Genomic DNA, 12282 nt, shown 5'->3' with positions numbered 1-12282 from the left:
CAAGGATCAAACCATGAAGTTGTACAGTCAGTTCTCATTAGGTGTTTTAATCAATCCTCTTTTGACCAAAACTTTAATGGACTTAATTAGTCATTTTATTGGAATTAAATATAAATTTAGACCCTCTGGGCTGTGAAAACTGTGATTCGGTTGTTGGGTGTTTTCTGATCTGGTTATCCAGTCAAAAGGGTATCCTGTAAAGGATACAAATACAAATAGAGCACGATTTCATCAGGTTTTGGATGATCTAGGTTATTTTCTGGAATGACAGTGTATCAAGGATCTCTTCCTTTTCTTTTTCCCCTCCTACCTGCCCTGTAACATCCTGTCTGTTTCGTTTCATCCTCTCTGGTCTTTTTTCATTCTGCTGTTAATTTCCAGGCAAAATGGAAGGTGGATGGAAGATGGGGAATTTTCAGTTTTGCACTCCAGTCTGCCTTCCAAGTCACCCTCACCAGAGTGTTTAGAAGCAGTGATTGCACAGCAGCAAGGGAAAAATAGGAAGGGCTTCATAATTTCATTCAGGATGTCAAGGGAAGTACTGAGAAGCCAAGTGCTTTGTGTTTCCTGGGTCAGTGGGTTATCCTGTGCCAGGATACAGCATGAATAGAGCAGGAGTTTTTTAGGCATCTAACTCAAATGTAATGTTAGAAAGAAAACCATTTGTACAACATTAAGCAAATGAAGGTGTTTGGGACTCCACTGTGACAGGCAATCATGTCCTCTTCTGATTCTTCCTGCTTGCATTTTTTTTTGTTCATTTCAGTGAATCCTAATGTGCCCCAAAGGTAACTTAGCAAAAAAATCAGAGACATAAATGACGTTTTGCTGGGTCAGAGACTGAATTTGTTTTAAATTTCTCTGTCTAAAGATTCATTGAGGAAACACATCAAAAGCAAGTCAAGTTGTGTCCATTTCCACTGTGGCAAAGCAAACGAGGGAACGAAAGCTGAAGTGAAACCTCAGGCTGCAGCTGCTGCGGAGGCGGACGGAGGAAAGCAGAAGGAGCACGCTGTGGACACAACGGATGCCTGTGCTCGGAGGAGCAGGAGGCTTTCTGCTTCTGCCTGTAGGACTGCCAGTGCTGGGGAGAAGCTGAAGGATGCAAGTCAGCCTCCCTGTGGCAAGAGGGACCACGGTGAGGGAAGGGCTGTGTTCTTCTGCGATGCCGGTTGTACCGGTGGAATGGCACGAAACTCAAAGCTGGGGGAAGCTTCTTCCAAAGGCAAAAGGCATCAGAAACACAGGAATAAAGAGGTAAATGATAAGAGATGTTCACCAGCTGGTTCTAGTAGACCAGGAAGTGCCAAAACAGTGTTTGTAAGCACTAGAAATGACAGCCTGCATGCTGCAGAACAAACTGTCAAAGTGGGAAACAATGAAATAGCAAAAAAGGCCTCTTCATTATTGTCTGCTGAGGCAGAACCTACCAGGACTGTGCCAAGAAACCCAATAGCATGTTCTGCTTCTGGTGACGGTTTGAACTTGGAAAAAACCGGCTTGATTGGATCCAGGAATGCAGATGATCAGTTATGTTCTGTTCCATGGCAAAATACAAATGTTGAACTAATCCCTTTAGAGATTAGAATGCAGATCATAGAAAAAGAAAGAAAAAGGAAAGAGCTTTTTCGGAAGAAGAACTACGCGGCCACCGTCATACAGAGGACGTGGAGAAGGTAAGGGTACTGTTCCAGTGGCTAGAGAAGAGTGAGATACAAGTAGATGGAAATGAAACTGGCCTCGTGGGCAGTGTGCTTTATTTTGCCTACAATGTTGCCAGTGCTAAATGAGACAGTTAATAATTTTTCCCCACACGAAGGGAAGTGGGTTCCAGTGGCGTAGAATTACGTTAGTAAGTTCATAAAAAGTGCAAGGTAAGTGATGAATTTTAATAATCAGAGAAATCATTAAACTTCTATTTCAAGTTCTGATATTTCTTTAGAGTACAAATCAGGATTTGTCTAAACCTGGAGTTCAGTGACATACTTGAAAGTCTGCTCTAACCTAACATTTAACCAGATAACCAAACCACTGAATGTTTGGGAGCTTTGAGTGCTCATTGACAAAACTTGAAGGTAGCTTGAATACCTTGATTAAGCAGGTATTCATGAATGTATTTCATGCATTCATTAAAGCATTATCCTGCTTTCATGAATGTCTTTCAGCCACAGAAATGCAGTCATTCTACAAGTACATGCTCCTTAATATTTAATTTCTTATCAAAACAGGCAGGAAGAGTATGTAAGGGGAGTATATCATATGCAAATTATTCTTATTTCTTGTTTTTATTTAAACTTTTTTTTTTTTTTTACTGGATGCAGAAAACTATAAATTGTATACATTTACAAATATTCTTTCCAGGTCTCTCACTAGTTTAACAGTTTCTCTGAGGGACTCTGGATTGATGATGTTCCTGGCCATGGCAGGGAAGGTGGTGGATGAGATGGTCTTTAAAAATCCCTTCTAACCCAAACCTCCCTGTGGTTCTGACTCCATGCCATATTCCTCTGAACTGTGAGGAAAAGCAGCCACTTTTTCTCCCAGGGTTCCAGCACTTCTGCTCTCCCTGCTGCTTGCTCCTTTGCTTTCTTTTTTGATGTAGTTCTTGTCATATGGGTTCAAATCACTCAGATACCAAAAGCTGCAGGAAGCCAGGAGTAGGCTAGGAGAGTGTATCTGCAAGTGATGCTGCTGCTGGCTCTGCTGCTTTCACTCAACACCAGTTTAAAATCCTCTGTTACAGGGGGCAGGCACATGCTGTGGCTTTAAGACAAAGCAGATTCACGTGTAATGAGTGCTTGTGAAAATTTCCTCACAAGAACCGGGATCCAAAGCCATGCATTAAGCTGCCTTACCTGCACAGAAATCTGCATTCCATTCCCACTACAGATGTTGGATAGGCCTTTCAAAACTGTGCACCTGCTGAAGCAGGGATGGTGTGCGTTCTCTTCAAGAAGTGCATGGCTTACTGACCCTTTGCATTTTGGATATTGTGGGATTAAAGATTGTTTAAATTACATTTGTTATTTAAATACTTAATAGTGAAAAGTAAATATCTTTGTTCTGTTTGCAAGAACTCATAGAACACTAACAAAGATCATAAATTCTGCAAAGCTGCAGGAGACATTAGTTGGCAGTTCTTCCACAGTCCTGTGTTTACTTTTCTTCCAAACTTGCACATGGTAAATAGCATGTACTAGTAGACAGCAGTAAAATTATATAATGTTATTGTGTAATTCTACATTAGAAACATGCGGAAGTACATGTTTGAGTTCTGAAATTTCTCTAAATTAGAACTAAATGCATTTGTCTCGCTCTGCAAATTTTATAGTCTTGATTTACTTATTGAAGGCAAACACAACAGCAGAGTGGTACTGTCTACCTAAGTGTATTATACTTGCCGTTCTCAGGAGAATGTTGCAATTCCCAAATCTGTAAACTTTATAAATGTACTCCTCAAAAGTGTATATTCTAAGGTGTGTGGCTTGCCAAAGGTTAATTGCTTATCCTGCTCAGTGAGGCTTACACATTCTGTGTCTGTTCTCTCTCCTGGGGGGCACAGGGCCTGTGCCATGCTCCAGGGCCCACAGGAAGCCGACAGAAGCTGCAATAAGTTGGTTGCTGTCATTGTTGTTCTCCCACTGGAGTCAAACTGTATTTTTAAATATATTATTGCTGTGTGCATACTTTGGCCAGCAGTGGTTTTTAAGATTAGAGTTTCTGTAACAAGGAGTGAGAATACCACTTGCCAGCTTTGTTGTTCTGCACGTGGATATTCCACTTTTCTTTTTATGTGCAGTTGTTTTGTTGACTAAGCATCAGTTATATTTTAAGGCACTGTGTCAGATTCATATTGTATCAATCTTGGTCCCATTCTCCTTTTTTCTCACTAGGATCAGAATAATCTGAGAGAGCTGAATTAAAAAAATACAGAACACTTGCTCTACAGACAACTGCTTACATCTTCTCAGTGTCAGAAACTCAGTTTTTTTCTTGTTGCTAAAAACTACCAGAAGTGCTCTACAAACTTGAAATCACAGCTGGGTGCAAAGGTGCAGTGACTGTGAATGGGTCATTTCACATATCAGCAAAGGCATCTGGCAGTAATTACTGAATTCCAGGAGAGTAGCTTAGTATTCTTTTCTGCTCCAGTATAAAACAGTTCCCCAATTGTTTTTTCTGCAGTAAAGTATTCACTTAACCCATCCTTAGCTCAAGTTATATTAGCAAGTCACTGCAACTGCGATCTCTCTTCACTTTCTTTTCCTCTCTTACCCTATTGAAAAATTAAAAGTGGCACATTATTTAAGAAGATTGAGTCATTTTTCCCTCTGTCTCAATAATACTCCTGTTCTGAATTCATACCATGCTTCACAACTTGCAGGCCCTGACAAGATGCAGTTGCTGCCTGCATTTATGTACTTCAATGAGCTGCATAACAGTACATGCCTGAATTCTGAAGCTTCACTAAATTAAGATTAAATACATTTGTCTCACCCAGCAAATTTCAGAGGTAATTTTCTAAGCTTATTGGAAGTTTAAAATTATTTGGGCTGTAATGGAGCATATCATCCCCGTTTGGCATTCTATTGTGCTTTTATGTACTCATTTCTTGTATATGGCTGCTGCTGTGTTTGAGTTATGTAGTTCATTGGCTTAGAACATATATTTAAACAATTTGTATTTGGCTTGTTGTCTTTTGTTTTAATTTAGAACTTGTTGCAGAGGGAACAACAGAAGAAATCACCTCTCTCTCTCTCTCTCTCTCTCTCTCTCTCTCTCTCTCTCTCTCTCTCTGTCCTTCCTCCTTTGCTTTACTGCACATCCAGTAGAAGCCTTTTTGAATGCCAGAGGGGATGATGATCAATGTGTTTTGGCCTGTTACCAAACACTTATAATTAATATTTTACAAGTGTTACTCAATGCTCATTTGTGACAGGTTTGTACTGGGAGGATTCAGAGTTAATTGCTAAGCCAGTTAATTGACTTGTGAGTGTGAAACGCCGATATCCGATTGAATACTTACATCCGATTCAAGCGGGAAAAAAAACCCCAAACAACTCCTTGCTGCCGGTGCCATTTGCCACCGGAGTGTGAGGGACAGATAATCTGCTGCTGCCACTCGCAGAGGGATGTGACTGTGTGTAAGATCAAAGCAGCTGAGGCAAGGCTGGGTCAGAAGACAGGGAGCCTTTGAAGGGAAGGGAAAAAACATTGATCGCTGAAAACAAGGTGAGGGGAGCATCTTCAGAGGAGGGGTGGAGAGCAGCTCAGTTTTCTGCAGAGGAAGTGTGCAGTGGAACCCACAGGAGGCAGATTTGGTTTGTCTCTTGCACCGATTGACTGGGGACATGAAGTGCTAAGGAACACAAGAAAGTTTGGTGTTGTTGAGCTGTGAATATACTGAAAATGAGGAAGCGGTACTGATTATACCGTTACCATAAATATTTACAGTTTTGTCTTCTGCTGATTTTCTATTTATAAAGCAGCTGATCAGCTGGTGTTGAAGCACTGTAACTTTTGATACCTGTAATGCCAGATCTTTACTAACTGTGTGAAATAATGAATGCATCCAAAATTGAACCCAACTCCTACTTTTTCTTCTGAACAAACATTTCTCATCCAAGTGACTTAGCACATCAGTGGGAGTTCTGTTTTCCCAGTTACTCATGTAATCCACCACGTGAACTGATGCGTGGAAAGCACAGGAGTTAAAACAGGTCACCTAAAACAAGTGCTCTTCTCTTTTCTGATCTCTAGTTACCAGCTAAGACAGGAGTTGTTTCAGCTCCTTAGTGCTAAGCGGCACTGCAAGGAAGATGAAGACAAATGGAGACAAGAGGCAGCTGCCTTCTTCATTCAGGTTGCTTGGAAGAAGCAGCTGAACCATAGCCCTCTGAAATCAGTTCCTTCATGTAAAAATCTGAAATCTGTAAACAAAACCAGCTCAGCCATAAAAACCAGCAAGCAGTCCATCCTAAAGCAGATATATGGTAATTTTCTTTTCACTATAATTTATTTGTATAACTATGCTTTTATTTTTATAACAGAATGTATTCATCTATGCACTTCTTACCTAATTGTTAAGAATTTCAACTATTTATAAAAATTAGTCTCAGGTGCTCTGGGCAGTTGTGTTTCTGTTTTAGGTTAAATAAACCAAACAACTCAGTGATTTAAAATGGCTGCTGCTGAAGCTGTTTGAATCCCCACACAGCATTGTTTCAGCACAGGTCTTGAGCAATCAAATAATTCCATTGCCAGAGCTGCTCACATATATCAATGTGGAAAGAGAACAGAGCAGTTTAGCTGGGGATAGCTGGCTGTATCCATGCAGAGTGGCTGTCTGGATCATGATTTGGTTTTTTAAAGCATTGTTTTAAACTTTTTTGTTTGTTTTGTACTGTTTTAAAAATATTTTCATGTTCCGTGTTGATAACTTTCCTGTATGAAGATGTGGTCTTTATGGCAAGAACAATATTGTCTTTTATAATTTTGCACTGCTTTGCACTGTGCCTGAACGTGCACGTGCAAAGGAATGCATCTTCAAGAAAAGGTAGAGGAAAAGTATTGCTTCTAGACCTTGAGCTCCTTTACAGTGTGGATGACTGATGGAGTGAGGATATGCTAACCATATGTACTTTAACAGGTGGTAAGTCACTTCTATCATGGCTCTGGAGCTTTGAGAACCAAAAAAGATAAATAAGGCTAATAAATTTATTTTCCTTCTTTTTTTAATAGCAACTTATATATATGTGTGTATATATATATATCTATCAAGATGTATTTCAACATTAGTTCCATTTCAGTTGTGGTTGTCATGATTTGCTGTCATATGGAATGTCTCATGAGTTTCCCCATAAAAAATGAGAGTAATTTTTCAGATAAAATAATGCTGTAGCTTACTGAAATAGTTTGTAGGTATGCACAACCACATGTCTGTGATAAACACAGAGCTGTTCACGTTGTTTGTTAAAGGGCGTTCTCAGGAAGGCAAAGTGTGTCAGTCAACAAGAACTCCTTCTAAGCTGAAACTTTCTGATGTGCAGCTGGTCTCAGGTAGGACACATCCATTTTAAGAATACTTTGATGTTTATATACCTGAGATTGGTTTCTTCTTAGATAAGAAAACAATCTGCTTAAGGACTGGGCTCTCTTATCAAAATGCATAACTACTGGCAAACTGTTGTGATTGCACACTCCTTCTTTCACCACTTTTGAGCTTAACTGAGCACTGCACTTCTATCCTTGAATGATTTGGGTGAAAAACTTCTTTATTAAATGCCATTTGTCAGACTTTTTAAAGTGTATTATGGATTACTTGGGATTGGGAGCTGTGGTAATGTTGGTGCTTCACCACGTGAAAGTTTAGTTTCCTGCAGGGCATTTGGTGTGCGTGGCTGTGCTACACCTCAGTCACACAGGCCACAGCTAGATAGGAACACAGCAACTGCTTCAAGGAGTCAGAAGTTGAGGTAATTTGCAAAGAAAAGTAAAATACACTTTCCAAATAGTTTAACACAACTCTGAAGTGGGAAGGAAATCTGACAGTGGACCTATCCTTGGGTTTGTTAAAACTGTAGGTGAATTTCTGCCTCGCTAAGAAGACACAGAGGCCTTTTTCTTTCACTGTCTGGGAACTTAATTAAGAGACATGACCAGACAGGTGTTTGATTGCCACCTCTTCATGCAGATACTAATCTAAATTTTAAAAGAGCTTTTAGCTCTTTTTGTTTAACTTTTCAGGACAACAGATCTCCCTGTCTTCTGAAATAAAAAGGCTTTCTCTTGAGGCTGGAGTGGCCTTTGCTTTCATAACTTGGTGACGAATAGGTTAGTGATAGGAACTCTGCCCAGTTCCTTTAGAACACTACCTACTTTTATTCACCTAATAGGAGCTCAGGGAACTTTAGCCCTTACTTAAAAGACAATAACATGTTTTTCATCTGCCTGCCTTTGTGCATGACAACATTACGTTTGTTGGAAAAGTTCAGAGCTGTCAGTGGCTAATGCCAGATACTCCGTTTCTGACGTAGGTGCCTGGAGTAGGTCAGAATGGACTGTTCAGATTCATTCTTCCCTTGCAGAAGGTACATCTGGGAAGGTGAAGGCTGACTGTCAGCCCAAGTTTTAATGTTCATAGAGCTCGTGGAAGAAGCGTGCGGTGACAAATCTGTAATGGGGATTGACACCCAACTCAAACACTTCGGAAGGGGGGACAGCAGAGGGTGTGCAAAGGAAATGTTCAGTAAGGAAGGTAGAAATGGGATGGGGTATACAGGCATGGGCTAAGTGCTTTGGAATATTCTGGCAAATAGGCCCTTTAAACTTGTTACCATTAAAACATTTCATAACTTGAAATTTGTTCTTTTCCTAGTTTGTTTGGCTTTTTAAAATTAAATAGATTCCTTTTGTCAATTCAGCAAGGGGCACTTAAAGAAGTGCTCTGCAGCAGAACCAGACAGCCTGGTTCTTTGCTTCACTGTGGACATTAAAGTGTGTTCAGAGTTGCATAGGAGCAGGTTTTGCAACTCCTGGCATTAGAAAGACATCCTTAAGATGTGCTGAGTTCACACCCTCAATGAAACGTATATTTGTACTTGGGATGACCCTTTATCCCATTCTAGCCTGGGATAAAGCACTGAAATGTTTGCAGCTAATGTTTACAAACCTGGGAAAGGAAAACACGGATTTATTTGTAGCACATTACAGGACATAAAAAAACATTGCATGAGCAATTCAGAGCACTGGCTTTAGCCTCTGGACTAGTTTCCCTGACTTCCTAGAAAGAGCCCACTGCTTACCTCATGTTGCTAAAGATTGCCCAACACAATCTCTGCTCTTCAGCAAATTCAGCCAAGAGTATAGTGTTAGTCTGGAGCCCTACAAATCGTTTATGGGGGTGAACCTCACTGTGCCCATGAGGCTGCTGAAGTCCCACACGCAGCAGCAGCATCATCAATGTTCCATCAAGCTGTACCCAGTGCTGCAGAAACCAAACTCCACTGAGAGACAATCAGCAGTGAGATGCCAGGAAAAAGGCAGTTTCTGCTCCCAGCAGATTTGCTGCTTATGAAATCTAGAACACAATGTAGATGAAGCTGCTTTTCACCCACTAGGGTTACTCATCAAAACTATTGTGTTCTTTTACAGTGAGCAACCTACAGTGTGTTAATTTGTTGGAGAACATGGGAAAATCAAGGCAATTTTCATACAACATGAGACCAACCACTGCTGCAAAGCCAAAAAATACAAGACTGAAGCATTAAGCAAAATAATGTTTGGAATTTAAAATCCGTTCCAGTACAGCTGTTATCCTTCATAATGTATAAGCCATCTATGATGTATTAAACTTGAACATTTTCAGTTTTGTATTAATCACAGCATTACACACCAAACAGACTGCTAAGGAGCTGGACTCGTTTTGTGTACAAACTGTTTTTTAAATGCAACTGTTAATTTCTTTATCAACACAGGATGAAATCTGAATTGCATTTGAAGACAGAAAATGAAGCACTAAGCCCAGTATTGCAATAACATTGTAGAGGCAATCAAAGCTTTCCATTTTCCAAAAAGTAGGAATTTTGAATGTGTTCATCAGTGTTTCAAAAAAAAGGGAAACTGTATAAAGATATTACAGTTCTGAGAGACCAATGTTTAATTTTACCTCAAGTTCATTAAATTAATTTCAAAATCCAAGCAGGAATGGAAGAACAGCCTTCATGCTCCATTTCTCTACTAAAGAAACAATTGTTCCCTAGCTAACTATGGATTTGGAAGGAAATGCAGACATAAAACACTAAAGAAATTGCTTTCACAACCTATGGAAACTATTAGGGCTGTGTTTTCTACCCTTTGAAATTATCACCAATTTTTTTAATAACTCTTTTTCTATGTGCATTAAATACAGAAGCAAGAAAAGATGGGCCCTACTCTAGAAAATAAAAATAGTTCTTGTAATAGCTTTGGAGCTGCCACAGTGTACAGTATTTACCTTGCACAAAGTATTTAAAATATGAACTCAGCAAAAATAAAAAATGTTACTCTAAAGCATATTGTTTTCTAATTTTTTTTCTACTTGATAACTACACAGTTCTATCATTTTTTTAAATATTGTGATGTTTCAAAATAATAGATGAGCAGAGTCAGTTGAAATCTGTTTCTCTGCAAGCTCTTCAGCATCAAGGACTGGACTTTAACACCCCTCACTGTGGCCACCACATTTTACTAAAACACTTCCCAGTAAGACCTACTTGCTTAAAAAAAAGGCAACAGAGGTATTGCAGTTCTCTGTAAAATTTTTATTGTTTCACTTACAAAAAAATTGACAAGCTTTGTTCCAACATCTTCCATTCAAAACTAAATAGAAGTAAATGCTTTACAATAAATGCAGTTTGACCTCTTCAATATACTGTGTTCATAGGGCCAGGTGTCTGGGGATGAGAGGCAAGGTAGATGTTGAAACAGTAATGGAGGTCTGTGAGCCACTGCTCCTGAACTTCACCACTCTTCAGTGTCTAGAAAGGAAAAAGAAGGTAAAACTCAAGCATTCGCAAAACTTGCCTTTGTTTTTACAGGTAATCAGGTGCACTGTTAAAGGTACAAGACAGCCCTGTTCCCTTGCACACAGTGACGTTGTTCTTCTTTTTTTATACATTTCAACACAGTGTGTCTGTTAAAGCCCAAATAATCAAGTGTTACAATTGGGTACATTAAGTCATTACATTACCATTAACACCAGATGTGCTTTCCTTACTCTTAATTAGAATGGCCCACTTTGCAATTCTGCAGTTTATAGGCAATTAGAATGCAAATGAGCGTGGTACTACCAGTGCAGGAGAGCACCCCAGCCCAGTCTAAGGAGAACTGCTACCAAGAGACCACCTCAGCCCAGGAATTCCCTCTTCTCAGGATTATGTAGGTGGCTTAAAAAACCCAACAAGAACAAATACAACCCACCCAAGGTGGGACAGCACAAGAATAGATTGTGGCATTTTCAACATGAAAGGGAAACAACCCCTTCCCAACCTGCAGGTTAGAGAACCTCACCATAATGAATTAAATCTGCTTTCACCACCACTGTTTGCAAACAGCTCTTCTTGACCATTTGCAATGATTTTTAAAAATAAACATGACAAACACGTGGTTTCTGGGAAACAAGAAGTTTCATACCATGATGTCCTTGATGATCTGTTGCACCAGAAACTCGTTTGTGATCATATGGCTCCTGAGCTGCCCGTGCTGCATTAGCAAGCGAAGCAGCTGAGCAACAACGGGCAGCTCTTCCCGACAGATCCTGCTCACTTGCAGGCTTTGCAGCATCAGCCTCAGTAGCCGTGGCAGGAGTGCTAATGCAGAAATGCATGATCTCCACAGCATGTCCCTGAGAGGAAACGATAATCAAAACTGAAATGATTGAGGACACACATTTCAAGGATGCTTCTGTGAAAGGGCTGCATGGCTGTACAAGGAAACCTGCTACTGGGGATCCAATCACACCAGCTGCATTCACCAGAATTAGTGGCAAAGCAGAAAATCTGTACTAGCAAAATGCCAAACTGAAAATATTCCAGAATTTTGTAGAGCACTGGGAAAAAATTAAGGCCCTGCCCTGGAAGCTGTATATATTGCTTAATCTCTCACGCAGTGCAATTTCTGCTTCTTGCAGCTGCCAAGAGATTTTTGTTTCAGTCACTTTTCAGGTACACCTGAACCTTTGTTTAAGATTTATAAGAAGTTAAATAACGGACTCAGCCATTTGTGATATGCAAGTCATTAAATACAATAAGAGAAGGAGGACTTGGGCTTGAATCTTCAGGAAGCTTTTAACAACTTTTCTGTTTATGGAAAAGTTTGGCCTGTTTAAAGTCATACCTGCATTTCAGGCGAATTTATTTGAATTCGTTATCTATAGCTTTTGGGTTTTTAAAATCAAATGGCTTTGCAGTCTTTGTAATGATGCCTGAGAAGTTTTAAAACTGAAACGTCAGATCAGTTAAGAGTATGCACTCATAAATCCAAATCCTTTGCATGGTGCTTTTCAACGAAGCTAAGGTTATCTAATGAAGGTATCTAAGGTATCTAATGAAGCTAAGGTTAAACATTAAGGTATAAATACCCCAATTTACAAAATCAGGATGGCTTTGACATCCAAGTAGAATAATTTGAGATGAAACCTTCTTCAGTTACTGTTTTAAGTAATTCCTGGTAACTTTGCAAGTATTTTTCTTAAATCTAAGCACTGATTTGAAGTAAGCAAAAGAGAGACAGGAAAAAAAAACC

At 39.7% G+C, this 12282-nt stretch overlaps 2 protein-coding genes across 7 annotated transcripts in view; one reads left to right on the top strand and one right to left on the bottom strand.

The window, feature by feature from the left end:
• INVS (inversin) overlaps nt 1-12282 on the top strand; it is an 86342-nt gene extending 74060 nt beyond the window's left edge. For 4 of the 5 annotated variants that reach the window (XM_064431468.1, XM_064431477.1, XM_064431484.1 and 1 more), the window contains 4 exons: nt 872-1676; nt 5761-5993; nt 6979-7059; nt 9154-12282. In XM_064431468.1, the coding sequence (XP_064287538.1) occupies nt 872-1676; nt 5761-5993; nt 6979-7059; nt 9154-9269 (1235 nt within the window). In that variant the 3' untranslated portion in view covers nt 9270-12282. Of the gene's footprint in view, nt 1-871; nt 1677-4384; nt 4514-5760; nt 5994-6978; nt 7060-9153 lie in introns of those variants that run through there. The other variant, XR_010367627.1, reaches the window with a different exon arrangement.
• The window catches only part of TEX10 (testis expressed 10), a 52840-nt gene continuing 50838 nt past the window's right edge, over nt 10281-12282 (bottom strand). For both annotated transcript variants that reach the window (XM_064431501.1, XM_064431510.1), the window contains exons 15-16: nt 11173-11383; nt 10281-10517 (exon numbers count right to left, since the gene is read on the bottom strand). In XM_064431501.1, coding sequence (XP_064287571.1) covers nt 10404-10517; nt 11173-11383 — 325 coding nt within the window. In that variant the 3' untranslated portion in view covers nt 10281-10403. The remainder of the gene's footprint in view (nt 10518-11172; nt 11384-12282) is intronic.

This window comes from Passer domesticus, chromosome 1, assembly GCF_036417665.1.
Source record: "Passer domesticus isolate bPasDom1 chromosome 1, bPasDom1.hap1, whole genome shotgun sequence".
Lineage (NCBI taxonomy): Eukaryota > Metazoa > Chordata > Aves > Passeriformes > Passeridae > Passer > Passer domesticus.
This window is presented reverse-complemented; position numbering and strand designations above follow the sequence as displayed.